The sequence below is a fragment of the Papaver somniferum genome, chromosome 3 (assembly GCF_003573695.1).
Source record: "Papaver somniferum cultivar HN1 chromosome 3, ASM357369v1, whole genome shotgun sequence".
In the NCBI taxonomy this organism is placed as follows: Eukaryota; Viridiplantae; Streptophyta; class Magnoliopsida; order Ranunculales; family Papaveraceae; genus Papaver; species Papaver somniferum.
In genome coordinates this window covers 199,271,264-199,288,555 of record NC_039360.1, presented here as the reverse complement: position 1 = coordinate 199,288,555, position 17,292 = coordinate 199,271,264, and the positions used below count along the sequence as shown (strand labels likewise).

Below are 17,292 nucleotides of genomic sequence, written 5' to 3'. Positions count from 1 at the left end.
AGGTTCAGTCATCCCCAGCAGTACCCATTGGAAACAGGCAGGGTCAAAATCGTTCTCATGACAGAGCCCTAGATCGTGATCGAGATCATGCTCATAACAGATCCCTGGATCGTGGACGAGATCGAGATCGTTTACAGTGATCGACAACGAAGGAATGGACGTTGATGAGGAAAACCCACAAGTTCGAGGAAACAATGAACGCGTATTCGGCAGTCCGTCAAGGAGGAAAAACGATCGGCAGGACCAGCGAGACGGACGAACTGCGACTCCTAGTAAAGAGGAAGAACCGTTGCACAATCGTCTGAATGAGTTGGAGAAGTAGAACGCTCTCCTGAGATTGGAAGTGAAAACCAGCCTCGACCTAGGTCAGGTAATCTGAACAACCAGAGGGGTCGATCTGTATGGCAGCGCCTTGGAAGTCGAGTTAGCCTGCAAGCTGCAGACCGAAACAGAGAAGTGATTGATCTTGATCGGCCAAAGAAAAATCTATTGGTCACTGGAGATCTACCTAAAAGAAGGCCTGTACGACCCCAGCGAGCAGGGACCCGGCCAGCTGCGACTTAGAAGAGTGCGTCCAGAACTACCACCCATTCAAAACGTCTCAGGAATGATGAAGATGAGGTTCGAGATCGGCACGATGAGAGAGAATTTTCACCCGATTACTATGCTTGTTCGGAGCAAGGCAGAGCAAGAAGAGAACCCACTGGTCCCCAAGTAAAAGAATGAGATTTAAAGATCATATTCCAGAGGACCGAGATTATGAGAAGGAAGACAGTTCCTCAGATGGCGATGTGGACGCAATAACAGAAACTCACCTTTTCAAGATGATCGAGAAAGTAATGTCGAAAAATCTTTCCAGAGAGGAAAAGATGGAAAGGTTGCATCGAGCCGCTGGGGCTCCTTTCAAACTGAATATCAGAGAATTCTGGTCGCCAATGAATTTTCAGGTTCAAAAGATGCCAGAATTCGACGAGAAAACAGATGATCCATATCAGCATGTTTTACACTACGAAACTGCCATGACTCTGTGGCAGTTCAACAATGAGTTGATGTGCAAGATGTTTCCTCAGTCACTGATTGGAGGAGCAATAACGTGGTTCAATCAGCTCCTGGCACAGTCAATCGGTACTTACCATGAGCTGGTTGGATCATTCTGCTCTCAATACAAGTACAACAAACGGGATCGGAAGGGATGCCACGCATTGTTCCTTCTAGGAACTCGGAAGGAGGAAAGCATCAGACAGTTCACTCGACGCTTCAAGCAAGAGTTGGCCGATGTGGATGGAGCCAACGATCAAGTTGTCATTACAGCCTACAAACAGGCATACCAACATGATCAAAGAGGTGTGTACGGTTCCTTGGTCAAGAGACCACCAAATACTTTGGAAGAACTATATGATCGAGCAGAAGAATACGCTCGAGTGGAGGATGATTCTAAAGCTCAAGAAGAAGTTAACAGATCATCCAATCATCCAAATGATGGGAAAAAATACAAGTCAAAGAATCGTTCGAGTGGACAACATAACGATCGAGGTGAAGTTCGAGAGAAAAACCAGGGGGAACGAATGGAAACTGGATATCAGAAATATCATGATATGAAGATGACACCATTGAACATATGGCTTACAGAGTTGTATGAGAAAATAAGCAAGGATGTGAGTCGCGTGATAAACTTGATAAGAGCAAATACTGCAACTTTCACAAAGACCATGGTCACAAGACTGAGAGTTGCCGCTCTTTACAGATCGAGGTCCAGCGAATGATAGATGTTGGAAAGCTACGAGAGTACATGAAAAAGGATTTCGTGAAAGGTCCTGGAAAGTTTGGCACAACACATGTGATTAACGCACACGTGATTAACGTCAGTCACGCCAGGATCCATTCAATGACCAGGCGGGCATCAGAAGATAAACCAGGAGAAATCTCAGGCAGTTAAAAGAATGGTACTTAACAAATCATATCGATTTTGTCAGTGTAAATGGAGCAGAAATTCGGGAGCTTGGGTGCACAAATATCGAGTTCTCTGAAACATACATGATAGGTGTATATGCTCCACACAATGATGCTATCGTTATAACTGCTTGGATTGGCCTGTTTCGTGTACACCAGATTCTAGTGGATACAGGAAGCTCAGGGAGCGTGCTGTTTTCAGGAGCTTATTCCTCTATGAATCTCCCACATGACTTGATCGAGGAGGATGGAAATCCAATTATCGGTTTCAGTGGCGAAGTTACAAAAACGATTGGAAAAGTGAAGATACCTATAACAGTGGATGACAAGTCCGTTTTAGGCAATTTCTTAGTGCTTGATTGTCAAGATCCCTACAATGCGATTGTAGGACGAGACTGGCTGCATGAGATCGGTGCAGTCACATCATCATATCATCAATGTTTGAAGTTTATTGCCCCTGAAGGAGTCGTGAAAGTTAGGAGTGACCATATGGCCTCCCACAAGTGTCACGAGAGTGTTACAGATGAGTACAAGAAGTCAGAAGTTAGCGGGAACCAAATCATGCGAGTCGATCATAAATAACAATTAAAGAATCCTCTCCCTCCAGAATCATATATGGGAGAGGATGCAGCTGAACCCCCAACAGTTGAGAAACTGATCGAGCTCCAGATTAGAGATGACAAGCACAAAACAACGTTGGTAGGGGCAGATCTTCCTGCACACGAACGTGATGGTTTGATTACATTACTAAGGGAAAACGCTGACGTTTTCGCATGGATTTTTGCTGAGATGCCTGGGATAGATCCGAATGTAGCCTTCCACAGGCTAAATATCGATGAGAAGTTCCATCTAGTTCGTCAGAAAATCAGAAATATGGCGCAAAGCAAAAAAGATGGAGTTACTGCAGAAGTCGAAAAGTTGTTGGAAGCAGGCTTTATTCGACCAGTGCAATATCCTCGTTGGCTGTCTAATGTGGTACCTGTTCCAAAGAAGAATGGTAATGTTCATGTCTGTATCGATTTTACTGATTTGAATAAAGCATGTCCGAGTGATCCGTACCCGCTGCCACGGATAAGAGATTTGGTGGATGCAACCTCAGGGTTTGGGAGACTGTCATTCATGGATGGTTTTTCAGGGTATAACCAAATACCTTTTTTCGAGGAAGATCAAGAGCTCACTGCGTTTGTAACTGACAGGAGAGTTTATTGCTATACTGTAATGTCGTTCGGGCTAAAGAACGCAGGGGAGACCTACTAGCATTTGGTAAACCATATGTTCAAGGATCTGATTGGGAAGTCGATGGAAGTGTATATCGATGATATGGTAGTGAATCTGAGCAAAAGGAGTTGCATTTTCTTGATCTGCAGAAGACGTTCGATATCTTGAGGCAATATCGTATGAAGCTCAATCCAGCAAAATGTTCATTCGGGTTTTCGTCGGGAAAGTTCCTTGGATACTTGATGACACACAGAGGAATCGAGGCCAATCCGGAGTAAATCAGAGCCATCAGAGAGATGTCATCCCCAAGAACAAAGAAGGAGGTCCAAAATCTAACGGGATGATTAGCAGCTTTGAATCGTTTCATTTCATGCACTTCGTATCGATTCAAACCATTCTTTGATATGTTGAAGAAAGCAGTGAATTTTGGTTGGACGGTGTTGATGGTGGTTTTTAGTTCCGGGTCAAAATCGTAAAACCCTATATTTAGCGCTGTGATCATGCAAAGGAATAAAGGCCATTTGAAAGTAATGAGTGCTCAAATCTCTTTATTTACACATGTATTGAACAACTCAGTATATATGAAATTCATTCAGAATGGTGCGCACAGTAGTAATCCCAAGTATTCCGTGAATCCTATTTTATGCCAACATTATTAATTAATACATTATTTGCCTAGTATTTTCCGTGCTATGTTCTCAGCCGAACTCTCATTATTAACATTACATGATGATTGAATGTTCACTCTCAGCAGAGTAACATGAATCTCCCGAAGTGCCAGTATAGAGATGTGCATGAAATACCCACACAGGATACCTCATTCTCTGACAGAGAGAGTCCCACATCGACGCGCTCTGGTTAGCTCGATCGAGCATGCTTAATTTTCTTAAGGGAAAACTAAACTGTCCATATCAGTCTCAGAAACGATCACAGCCACACAAGTTGGCCACACAATTTAACAAGCCTAGCCAAACCCTGACAAGAATAGGCGATTGTCGTGATGACCACCAGCGGGCCCACTTACGCCCTAGCCGGTCGGACATCACACGAACATCTCCTGGAACCGTCAAACGCCAACCCTAAGTTGGGTGGACGTGCTGCTTTGTAGAGATTCGATCGAACATAGGTTGTTCAAGGCAGTCTTAAAACGATCACGACCGTCCAACTTCGCCAGCCTGGTTGGACGGATTAGATCATCCATGAATGATTAAGGAAGCGCTAACGCACACGTTGGCGGGCCCACTATACCCTTACCTGATCGGTTTTCTCACGACGTGGTCATGGAGCAATGAACGTTTGCCCGAAACGTGATGGACGTGATGTCTTCCAAGGTCGCGGAAATTCCACTAATGTCTTAAATCGATCACAACCATCCAACTTAGCCAGCCTATTTGGATGGCTTAGATCGCATTTAGGACCATCAGGAAGATGCACATATGTTCACCGTCAGCCCAACATGGGCCCCATATGATCGATATCCCTAAAGGAGAAGCATGGCTCACCAAAACGTTTGGCCAAAGTCACGTGTGGGTGACTGTTTCTAAACCATAATTAGGGTTTGCGGCAATGCACGTCTGTCTTAGTTCGATCGCATCATCCATCTTCGCCAGCCTAAACGGAGGGTGTAGATATAAACTCAAAAGGTCCCAAGGATGTCGACGTGATCACCATGGGCCCACCTTTGCCTGTGACTGGTCGGCCTAAGTAGACTATGGCCCGGCGCCTCGAAACGCACGCCAAAAGGTGGCATGCCACACGACCTTTAAATCCTTTGCGGCAATAGGTTTCTGTCGCAAATCAATCACGACCACCCATCTTTGCCGGTCAAATTGAGTGGCCTAGATCGAACCTCCACGCATGTCTGGTCGGTCCCACCAAAATTAACGCCCAAGCTTGAATTCGATTAAGCCAAAGAGGAGATGTTTGCGCACCTCTAAAAACCCTAAAATCCAACGGCAGCAAATATGTGTCGCAAATCATCTCGTCCGTCCAACTTTGCCAGCTTGGTCGGACGGCTTAGATTAAAAATGATTCCATCAATGAAGCGCCTCGGTGATTACCGTCCGCCACTCTGCCTCAGGGAGTGATCGATCATATGGTTGCTCGCCCATGCGGCCTCCAAACGATCACTCGAAGATGGTTGGACGTGCTGCCATTTTAAGACGCTTAATCCGCAACTTATTCAATCAAGCTTTAAAACAGCGATGCTTCATGCATATCGATTGTTTTGAGATTCTTGATTTAAACGATGCATTACATGCATCGAGCATGCACGATGTTTCATGAATATCAAATCCTTAAAATAACTTAGTTATTTAACCTAATAGCACCATATGCTATTTCTTGCGGCGGGTCCCATGACTCGACCCACTCATTCGAGACATCAAACATGTCAAAAACTGGGGGATACTTACTGGGGTATTGGTCTGGCGGTTTACAGCGTGCGGCGTGCAATGCGCCCATTACAAGAAAGTATCAGGAAGCATGGACGGTTAATGATGATGAGGAAAGTGGGCAAAGACGTGATCATGTGACAATCACCTACACAACCCACTACTACATCACTCAACTTCCTCCACTTCCTACGAGATGAGGATTGCGCTCAAATGACTTGTATAAATAGGATCTTCGACCTATTTCCAAACAACACAGAGAAACCAAGTGTAGTCACATTATCCGGAAAACACCTAGAACTGATAGCTTACATTTTGCAAGCCAATTCAGCTTTCTGATACAAGTCATAAACAACCAACACCTTCACAATCTCAACACCTTCTTCGCTTCCCTCCCTAAGATCAACCCTTATCCTTCACCTTGTGACCGAACTGAATCTGGAATGGCCATTTCTTGGTTTAGGCCAGAGTCTTACAGATTGATTTCTCGAACCTAAAAGCATTCCCGTGCAATGCATTTGTTTAGGGTTTGAACTCGTTTCTCATCAACACACCCCAAATTACCAAAAACAACAGTTTTCACCCATAAACAACTGGCGACCACAGCGGGAGATTAATCTCTCGGTTGCAAGATCAATTTTCAATTTCATTTCAATTTTATCGAAATTCAAAATGGTGGATCTTAGGTCTGGATCGGCAACCAAATCCGATGGAACTAGCATTGACAACACTCTCGGCGTTGATGTCCCTATCAGTGGCGCTACCATACAGCCTGTCAATACGACCAATGCATCTCGTGGAACTACGTCTTCTACCACCAACACCAGCGGAGCAGGATATATTCCCTCGGTAACACCTCCCATCAACAGAGCCAGAGCTGCCGCAAACCCCAACATTTATTCAAGTATAACGCCTCCAGTCGTCACTAGAGCAGCTACTACTCCCCCGTCAGGACGAGGAGCCGGAGGAATCAGAGGATGCCAACCTCCTATTACAATTGTTGATTTGATAGAGAGGAAAGAAATTCTCGCTAAGGCTCAAAAAAACATGGCTTCGACTCAGAAAGAGGTACTCACTTTCCTCAAGACATTAACAGAATGATTTCCACAAGAGTCACGACAGCCTCTGGAACCAACAAGGACTACCTTCAACACGCCTGGCGCGAGTGCTTCAGAAGGACGTGCCTACCTAGAAGAAGAAGCCTGTATTGCTCCTGAATTCCCATTGGAAAGGAACCAATCATCCAAATTCATCACTCGTGAGGATCTGGAACGATTTCTCCAAAATCGAGGCAAGGAAAACTCGCTGGACCTGCACCAGTACCAACCTCCATATCCTCCTGACGTGCAAAGAATTCCTCTTCCGAGGGGATACACCTCTCCTCAGTTCTCCCTCTACGATGGTACTGGTAACGCTCGTGAACACATCTCTCGATTTTCGGAATCTTTGGGGGAACATGAATACAACCATGTTCTTCTGTCTAAAAGAATTTTCAAAATCACTCACCGGGAGAGCGTACACCTGGTACAACAACATTGCACCGAATAACATAGCCAACTGGTGTGAGATGGTCACTGACTTCTACAAGAAGTACTTCTTCGTGTCTGAGAAAATCACCTTTTCAGGATTAGGAAGAATGTTTCAACGAAACAACGAGCATCCGAATGATTTCGTCAAAAGATTCAGGATTCAAGCGCTGGATTGTCATGATCCGAATGTAACTAAACACCAGTTGGTGTAGTCGTGCATTAATGGGATGGTGCCCATTTATCGCGTTCTACTAGAGAACCTACGCTTTCAAACGTTTTCCGAACTTCATGAAGCTGCTAAGCGTTCGGCTACGACCGCGTCAGCCCTGTTAGAGAGAGCCAGACCGGCTAGGGGTGAAGATGCACGTGAAACTCGAGGAAACAGACGCCTCATCAATAAACAATACAACACCGGTCCTTATGTGAGCGTGGTAGGTGAAGGAGAAAAAATTAAAGCTCCAGCAACGGAGCAACAACCCAAACGCGCAGCGCCAGCATAAACGACTCCATCCCAGAAATCCACGGCTAAAACTCCTGAAGCTGGAGATGCTGCTCCAGATTTCCCATTTTCAATAGATGAATTCATTGAACTACTGGAAGCATAGATTCAAGATGATGCAATCAAGCTACTTCCTCTTAGACGTCCTCTCACTGAAGAATAGATGACGAATCCCAAATATTGTCGTTATTACAGGTTCGTCAATCACCCAACCAGTGACTGCAACAAGTTGAAGCGCATTTTCAAAGAGAAGGTGGATGCGGGAGAACTTCAACTAGGAAACGAATGAGTCAACAGATACCCCCTTCCTGTCAGGAGTTGCATAATTTCTGGGACTCTGTTCATAAGACTGCGCAGTATATGATGGAACGATTGTGTGAAATTATGTATTTCTCAAAGGCACAACGTCAAGACATGTTTGGGGCTCGTAACCGTGTTGTATCAGGCAAGCGTCTGTTTCCGGTTAAGGAAGTTGCTCCTGAACCGCAATCCTACCTAGGAAACGCGAGATGTAACTGGGGACTCCTAACCGTCGCTTGTTTGAAGGATGTTTTCGACAACATGTTGATCGACGTAGAATCTGATTTCAACATTGTCACCATCAAGGCCCTAAAAGATGCAAAGATTTCGAAGCAGGAAGTTGTTCATTGCCCAACCATAATTAAAAACTCTGAAGGAGAGTCCGGAGACGCTTATGGGTACATTGACCTCGAAATCAAGATAGGAGACGCTCTAACACGCGGTAAGTTTCATATTGTGAAGTATTATCCGAGCTATGATATGATTCTGGGACGCTCGTGGGTGCATAACAAAAAAGCAAAGCTAGAAGTGTGTCCCTTGACAGTGTCTATACCTGAAAGGATTACCAACAAGCCGTCAAATCACGAAGATTACCTGTTGTCGTATCGACATCTTGCCGATGTGACACAATTACTTGGAGAGAGCCCGTCATCATACGTCAGAAGATTCCGAATCCAAGTAAGTCTTATTGAACAACCCTTTTTGCAACCAGTCACTCCTCCTTCTGCTAAGTCCCGGGGATCTGCTCCAATCAACTACCCAACCGCCGCTAGGAGATGTGAATGGGATCCTGGTACTTTCAAACGCTTTGTCAAAAGTTTAGAAGCTGTCTCGATTAAAGATGACGATTCCAAGGACCAAGTAGGTGTGAAACGCCCAAACCTATTTCAAATTGGAGATTTGGTAATAAAGGCGACCGTGTTTCAAGTTGGGGATGTGACAGTGAAAGTGACCACTCAGTCTGATTCACCCACAGAAAAGGAAGATAAGCCATACATGGTGGCAGATGTTATCTTAAGCGGTTACTGCAAGCTCATCAATGCTGACAAAATGGAAGGAGTGACGATTCACTAACGATGGCTCGAATCCTACAATACCTAAAACGTTGTGCTACCATTTCCTCCAGCGTTCTCCATACCTAAAACACTGTGCTACCTTTTCCTCCAGCGTTCTCTTTAGTATTTCCTTCAGCAATTTCCCCTTTTATCATACAATATTTGTAATTCCTCCAAAATGATTGCACTGCTGGCATTCATAATTAGGGTTTCATTATTGTTAATCAAAATATTATTTCCTTTTAGAAATCTCTTTGCCTCTGAATACGACGCAAGGTCTTGAGCAAACCTAAACCCTCATTACCCATCAGTCCAAACTAGAAGAAACAAAACCCTAAGAAGAAACATCTTTCGGAAAGAAAAAAAACCCATTGAAGGCCTACATGCAGGAAGGAAAGGGCAAAGGGGATTCGTATGATTATTAGGATAAGCGCCTGGGAGAACGACCTACTCCAACAATGAAGCGGCATCACCACAATGGGATTTGTGCAACTTTGCCAACTGGAATACAGGTTCGTAGTTAATCTCTGACTTTCATTATCACATCCTTCTTCATTGTTTGGGATCGTGAGCAATCATCACAGGGACAGTACACATAAAACGCATCACTGATTATATGCATGAATTGATGAAATAGGGAGATTCTATTATGCCCCTACTGGAACGCGTCACAGTTGGGTCTCAAGATAGCGTAAATGAAAGAACCATTGTTTAATCAAACCTAAACTCAGTCGTCGCTGAGCACAAAAAGGAATGTCTACAAACCATGAAAGCGTTCAACAATGAATAAAAGCAAGCAACAAAAGGAAATCTAGTCATCAGAAGGATCAACAACATCTTCGCAGGAACCGTTGGAAGCTGCTTCGACGCCGTCATCACAAGTCGCATCCTTCCTGGAAGCCGCATCGACTTTCCCTTTTGATGCCGCTTTGATGCCTCCCTCAACAGCTGCTTCAATATTACCTCCAGGAGATGCGCCAACAACATGCTTGGAAGTTGCTTCAACATCTTCCCCAGGTGCCGCTACCATGATCTCCTCAGCAACCACTTCAATATTCTCTCCAGCGTTTGCTTCGATACCCTCCACGGAATCAACTTTGATCTCTCCTTCAGGAACTTCCCCAACAGCCTTATGAGGATACTCTGGTTCGTCCATGTCAGAATCAAGGATGATGAATCCATTATAGACAGGGTAATCATACTTGTTTTCACTGGAAGTCCGCTCATGCTCGATCCTTCGCCGCTTTAGCCGAGCTGCAAACCTTTCAGCTCTCGCACTCGCCAGCTGAGACACTTCGCCGCGCCTCCATTCTTCCTCCATGCCAACTGAAGCCAAGAAAGCCTGAGCACACTCCCGAACGAAACGTAGTTACATAAGAGACATACCCTGTATGACAAGATCAGCTTCACGAAATTGAGGATCTATTTTGGCCATCACCTCCTCGAACGCACTAGCCTCAGGTTTGTCGACTTCGAAGCTCTTTTCTGGAGAAGTAGAAGAGTAATCATCACCAGCAGTTCACATCATACACTGCAAAAAGGGACGTTATGATCATACCGACAGCTAGTAAATAAAAATCGTTATTATCAATCAAAAATCTGCACAATGAACAAGGAGCAATACCTGGAACGAGGAAGAGAAGCAATCATGTGATGAGAAAAGGCTCCGACGTCTTCTATATATTCCACAAATCAGCAAGACCCGGGAAGAAAAGGAGTCTCTACTCGCCGTGTATAAAAACTCCAGATACGGGATAGAAATCAGGTAGATACTTATCTATCTGAAAAATATAACCGCGATGAAAGAAACGTGCCCTACGCAAGAACCAAGCCAGCCTCTATCCTGGTGTTTGAGGGTGAAAACAGTTTCTGCTGGTTTCGGTAATTTCGTGTGATGTGGGTGAGAAACAAATCTAAACCCTAAAAAATGTACTGCAAGGGAGTACTTTAGATTCGAGAGATCAATTTTTACAAGTCCGGCCTAAACCAAGAAATGGCCGTTCCAGACTTGCTTCGGTCACAAAGTGGAGGAGAAGGGTTGGTTTTGGGGAGGGAAGCGAAGAGAGTGTTGAGACCAGAATAGTTGATTCTGGAAGAGTATTTGTTTTGTGACTTGTATCAGAAAGTGGGAAGCTAACAGATGGGAAAGCTAGCAAACGTTTTTTGATTGTTGTATGCTCTTGACTAGAACTTGTTGTTCGGTGGAAATATGTAATGCCTGTTTATACAAGTCGAAGTGAAACGTACTCTGGTCTCATTAAGAATTGGAAAGCGGGTGAGTAAATGGGAGGATGTGCTAACCGGTAACGCTTGGAATTGATGTTCCATAAAAGAAATTGTTTCACAATTACTCCCTGTATTTACTAACCGCCTCATCCTTATGACACTTTCTAATAACAAGCGTAGTGTACGCCGCACGCTGTAAACCGCCAAACCAATACCTAGTGAGCATCCCCCAGTTTGTGACATGTGTTGATGTCTCGAGTGTTTTCATGGAAAACATGTAGCATGTTGTTGTTGTCTGGCAAGTTGAGCTTGAGAGACTTGCCGGCTCGGTGGTGACCTTCAACGGTCGAGATTTTGCATCTTAAGAGGAATGTAGCCGTTGATTATTGTAACCTTTCGTTTGGTAGCCAGTGGCATGAAATTATGATCAGTATGGCTTTAATATGTCCCAGTTTAGGCGCGGCCAAAAGTTAGGGTTTTGGCTTTGTTTAGGCGCGACCAAACTAGGGCCAAAGGTTGCCATGCATTAGCTGGTAACCTTGGACGGCTAAGAACTGCATCTTAGATGAAAAAGTGGTCGTTGATTGTTGTAGGCCTTCGTATTGGTAGCTGCATAGGGAAGGACAGCATGGTATGGCGCGACAAGGTGGTTGGCATGCCATTGGCACATGTGGCATGGCATGCCTTGGCGCGGTTTGGCGTGGCCAAAGCTAGGGTTTTGGGCCAAAGGTTACCATGCGTTGTTTGGCGACCTTGAACGGCTAGGATTTGCATCTATGATGGAAGGGTGGTCGTTGATCGTCGCACGCCTTCGTTTTGTAGCCGCATGGGGAAGGCCGGCATGGTATGGCGCGACAAGGTGGTTGGCATGACATTGGCACATGTGGCATGGCATGCCTTGGCGCGGTTTGGCGTGGCCAAAACTAGGGTTTTGGGCCAAAGGTTACCATGCGCTGTTTGGCGACCTTGGACGGCTAGGATTTGCATCTAGGATGGAAGGGTAGCCGTTGATCGTCGCACGCCTTCGTTTTGGTATCCGCATAGGGAAGGCCAACATGGTGTGGCGCGGCAAGGTGGTTGGCATGACATTGGCACATGTGGCATGGCATGCCTTGGTGCGGTTTGGCGTGGCCAAAACTAGGGTTTTGGGCAAAAGATTACCATGCGTCGTTTGGCGACCTTGGACGGCTAGGATTTGCATCCAGGATGGAAGGGTGGTCGTCGATCGTCGCACGCCTTCGTTTAGGTAGCCGCATGGGGAAGGCCGGCATGGTATGTCACGGCAAGGTGGTTGGCATGCCATTAGAACATGTGGCATGGCATGCCTTAGCGCGGTTTGGCGTGGCCAAAACTAGGGTTTTGGGCCAAAGGTTACCATGCGTTGTTTGGCGACCTTGAACGGCTAGGATTTGCATCTAGGATGGAAGGGTGGCCGTTGATCGTCGCACGCCTTCGTTTTGGTAGCCGCATAGGGAAGGCCGGCATGGTGGGGCCAAGGCCGATCGCGCGGATGGCTTGGCATAGTGGGGCCAAGGGTTTGGTATGGACGACTTGGCATGGTGGGGCCAAGGCAAGGTGCGGTTGGCTTGGCATGGTGGGGCCAAGGGTTTGGCATGCCATTGGCGCATGGTGCGGCTAGCATGGTTGGGGCCAAGGCAAGGCCCGGTTGGCTTGGCATGGTGGGGCCAAGGGTTTGGCATGACATTGGCACACGGTGTAGCTAGCATGGTTGGGGCCAAGGCAAGGTGCGGTTGGCTTGGCATGGTGGGGTCAAGTGTTTGGCATGCCATTGGCGCATTGTGCGGCTAGCATGGTTGGGGCCAAGGCAAGGCGCGGTTGGCTTGGCATGGTGGGGCCAAGGGTTTGGCATGCAATTGGCGCATGGTGTTGCTAGCATGGTTGGGGCCAAGGAAAGGTGTGGTTGGCTTGGCATGGTGGGTCCAAGTGATAGGTGTTGTAAAACACCTAATTTTATATTTAGTATTTATGCTTTCTTTTCTATTATCTTTGTGAATTGCATCTCTTATGTTTGGTTTTGAGTTATTAGGTGCAATGGAGTCCTTTTGAGCAAAAGAGAAAGAAATCGTACATTTGGAACGTAAATGGCAAAAAGGTCAATTCACGACGAGTGATACTTGGAGCCAGCTAAAGTGATGCATCAAAAGAGGTGAAGAATATCCGTCAATTCCGTGAAACTGACAATTAAGCAAGAAAACAGAGTGGGCAGTCAGTCCTCTAAAACTGACAAGCCAAATATCACTTTGTGGCCCTTATCAAGGAGTACAGGGTGCCAATATCAATTTTATTCATTACAACCCTAAAACCTAGAGAATTCTCCTCATTGTTGTGTCTGTCTGAAACTGAGAGACTTGAGGAAATAGAGGCGCAGTCAAGAGTAATTGAGAGATCCATGAAGTTTTGATCGGAGATGATGGAAGCGGTGGTGAATACTGGTTCGAATTAAATCTATATATTACACGAGAAGATTTTGGTGGTGATTCTGAGCAATTACAGAGAGGAAGAAGGTTTATTGTGAGAAGAACTGAGATGAATCCGCTGCTACTGGTAGGTCAAGGAAATGGAGGAATACTAAAACCAGTTGATTTCACAATTAAGGGGCTGCCATATGGTTATCCCTTATCAGAGGAAACCGGGTATCATTAGCTCAATCCCCATCAACCCTAAATCGAGAGTTCTCTTTCTCTCGGTCAATCATTTGTTCCTAAAGCTGAGAAGAGAAAGAAGCAGCAGCTACCGCTGTTTTATCACCTGAAATTAAGAGTAATCTCGTTGCTGCTGCTGTTATTACAAGATCAAGAAGAAAATGATTAATTGTTGTCGATCTCAGAGAGTGGAAAGTGTTGTTCATCAATGACACAGAGGGAAATTCAGATATTTAATCTGAGAGAAACACTGCAGAGAATGAATCAACATGAGTTCACTTAAAATCGAGTTTTTGTGAGTGATTTGAATCCCAAATGAAGAACTAGAATCTTGGTTTTGGTTAGAATTTGAGTTTGAGTCTTTTACAGAGAACGGGTAATGGTGGATTGTTGTTGAAATTGAATTTAGGGTTCCTGAAATTAGGACTGAGCTGAAAGTGATGATGGTCATGGGTATGTGTTGGATTCAAGTTACAGGGAGAGGATGCAACAGTGAGAGATGGGTGTTACTGCCATGGTCACAATGGCGTTGTTGCTGTAAAGAATTTGGAATGATGAAGCCACCAGATGCATGAGAGGTATGAAGTGTAGCTGATGCAGCTCGGTGCCGAGTCGATTGTGTTGTCACTACAATAGCAGATGAAGAAAGAGCTACAGCTGATGAATTTGTGAGATAAGAATGAATCAGGGTTTGGTTTGGTTTGGTCAGAGTTAATGTTGCAGAAATTGTAGCTAGACTGGAGGAATTAGATGGATGGGTATGCTACAGATTGATGTTGCTGCTAGTGAGAGTAGAAGCTGAAATGGAAGATGCAGGCAGTAATAGAATGAGATTGGAGATGGTGGTAATTGAGAATATGCAGGTGATGGATTAAGTGAGATGCATCTGCAGCTGTTGCAGGTACAGTTCTGGTGAAGATTAATGTTTTCTCCATTGGTACCATATGCTTGAAGGTTTAGGAAGAGGAGGAGCTGACGCTGTTGTCTCAGATGGTGAAAATATAATGATGGTGAGTAAATGGGGATTGGTCTGCAATGGGTACTGTGTGAGTGCGTTTTCAAGGGTGAAACATTGGTTTGTATGGCTGTGAAAGATTGGACTGCAAGCAAGTAGTTGTTGGCTGGAATGGTTGTTAACCAGCAAGAAAGGAGAATGTGCTGGCTGCAACAATGCAGTTCAAGGAGGAAAGGCTGAGCTGGTGGTTGCAACTGAGATGGCAGGAAGAAAGGAGTATCAGTTGTTGTGGTTCTGCTGAGTTACAAGCCATGATGTTGCAACTGGTGGCTTGAGCTGAGAAGAGTGAAATTCAGTGAAGATAGCAGGGAAGAGAAGTTGGTGTTGTTGAAGGTGGATATGCACATGAGTCTTGTGAATTATGGAAAGAATGGTTGTGTTCAAAGAAGTTGTGAATGGGTTTGGTCTTAACTTGTTGTTGTGCTTTGAGCTGCAAGATTACAAGATGCTGGGATTTGTGGAGTTGCAGTGGTGTTGGTAGAAGCTGTGGTCGGCCAAGATGGTGCAACACAAGGTTAAGGCCTATGCAATGGCCTTGGCCAACACTAACTCAGACAAGTCAGCCCAGTTAGCTACTTGACTAGCTGACTCGGTTCTGACTGAGGGGTCAGCTGATTTGAATCGGTCGTTGACCGTATTGATTAAATCCTTGACCAAGTTAACCCATTGACCGGTGACCGGGCAAACTTTGCCGGTCACCTGAAAATTTTTCCGGCCGATTTTCGGTGACCCTCCGGCCAACTTCCGTCCACTTTTCGGCAACCAATTTGGCAGAGTTTCTACATGGTTTTTATCACTTTTGGGCCATGCGGATTTTCATCTAATGGACTTTGAAGACTAGACCTAATTTTGGAAAGCAAAGGGATATAAAAAGAAGACTTCTACAACTTTTGGGATTATTATTTTATTATTCTTTTTGGAGCTTTGGAGAAAACTACTTCTAGGGTTTGCTTTGCTTTCATCTTCTTTATTATTTTATTGATCATGATGATGATGAACTCCATTATTATGAGTAACTAAATACACTTGTTGGTTATGGGATAAAAGTTGATTTCTCAATGCATGTTATTTGATTCTATGGATTAGTTTTGTCTCAACTTTATTGTTTATGATTCATGATTTATAGTGTTTTAGGATTTGATTGTTTGATTGGTTGAGTCCGGAATCAATCCGATTTGCTTTCATCTCTAGAGCTATATTAGGGTTTTCAATACGTAAAAGTTGTTTGTCCCTGATTTTAAGTAGCATAATTGTGGTTAGTGCTTGTAGTGATAGATCTTACTAGTCACATATGAATCATAACCTTGGTTAAAACAAATTAGTGCTCTTACACGTTTGTTTGCTTTGATTAGTCTTATTCCATAAATCTTAAAGCTTTTAGGAAGTTAAACTTAATTGTGCTTTTACACTTTGGGTTGATTTCTAGGAAGAATTCACATACGCATCTTTTAATGTGGTTGTGATGAAAATAGGGAATTAGCGGGATACTCTTGCGATCAAGGTATTCTAGGACTTTTAATAAATAAGAGATTAAATTATCAATTATATTCAATGATGAAAAATACATGCTTGTGAATGATACTATCCCATGACCAATATCTTCTCCTTATTGATTATTCCAACTATTTTCTTTGCTTTACTTTATTTTATTTGATTTGCTAAAACAAAAACCCCTCTTGGTTATCTTAGAAACCGAAAATTGCATAACAACAAAGGCCTCCCTGTGGATACGAACTCTTTCCTACCACTTTCTACATTATTGTAGTTGAGTAAGGAAGTGAAATTATATTTGTCGATTGACAACCGATCAAATTTTGGCGCCGCTGCCGGGGAGGCATCGGCTTGTTATTAAGTTTTTAGTTTCTTTTCAGTATTTTTGCTTCCATATTTGCTTTTTGTTTCTTGTCTTGTTTCTTACTTGTTTGTGAGAATTGTTTTCAGGTACCTAATCCCTGGCTTCTAAAGATTGGAACTATCTAAGGTGCGGAATAGCCACTCGAAGAGGCATAATACTCCAACCAAGTCAAGGTACAACGGAAGAACAAGAGCTAGCAGTGGAAGAAGAGTTACAACAAGAGGTACCGGTTGAACAAGAACCACCTTTTGAAGAAGAAGAAGAAGAAGAAGAAGCAATGGGTGATGCAAATTTTACACTCAAGGACTTGGCTTCTCACAAGTTGGACACACAACAAGGGTGTATTCAATCAAATTCTACTTTTGAGATCAATCCGGGGTTGCTTAGAGAATTAACAAAGTTCCATGGCATGGTGAATGAAGACCCAAACAAGCATCTTATGGACTTCCACACGATTGTCACGACCATGCTTCCAGCGGATGGTGCAATGTTGAAAGTTTTTCGATTCTCTTTGATGGATAATGCTAAGGATTGGTTGTGTTTTTTTACCTCCCGGAAGTATCACAACATGGAATGGGTTGAAGAAACT

At 44.3% G+C, this 17,292-nt stretch overlaps 1 protein-coding gene across 1 annotated transcript; it reads left to right on the top strand.

Annotated features, from left to right (window-relative positions):
- The first annotated feature begins 722 nt into the window (after positions 1-722).
- LOC113360518 lies at positions 723-2,532 on the top strand. Its single transcript, XM_026604024.1, has 3 exons — positions 723-1,655; positions 1,745-1,821; positions 1,974-2,532. Exons 1-3 carry the CDS (start codon positions 723-725, stop codon positions 2,530-2,532), a joined length of 1,569 nt encoding a protein of 522 aa, XP_026459809.1.
- Positions 2,533-17,292: the final 14,760 nt, after the last annotated feature.

Excerpts from the sequence above, each read along its gene's own strand:
- LOC113360518 (XM_026604024.1), top strand. The coding sequence starts at position 723 with ATGAGATTTAAAGATCATATTCCAGAGGACCGAGATTATGAGAAGGAA. Across the intron at positions 1,656-1,744 it reads ATGAGAAAATAAGCAAGGAT|ATCGAGGTCCAGCGAATGAT; the intron begins GTGAGTCGCGTG and ends CGCTCTTTACAG. Across the intron at positions 1,822-1,973 it reads TTCGTGAAAGGTCCTGGAAA|TGTAAATGGAGCAGAAATTC; the intron begins GTTTGGCACAAC and ends CGATTTTGTCAG.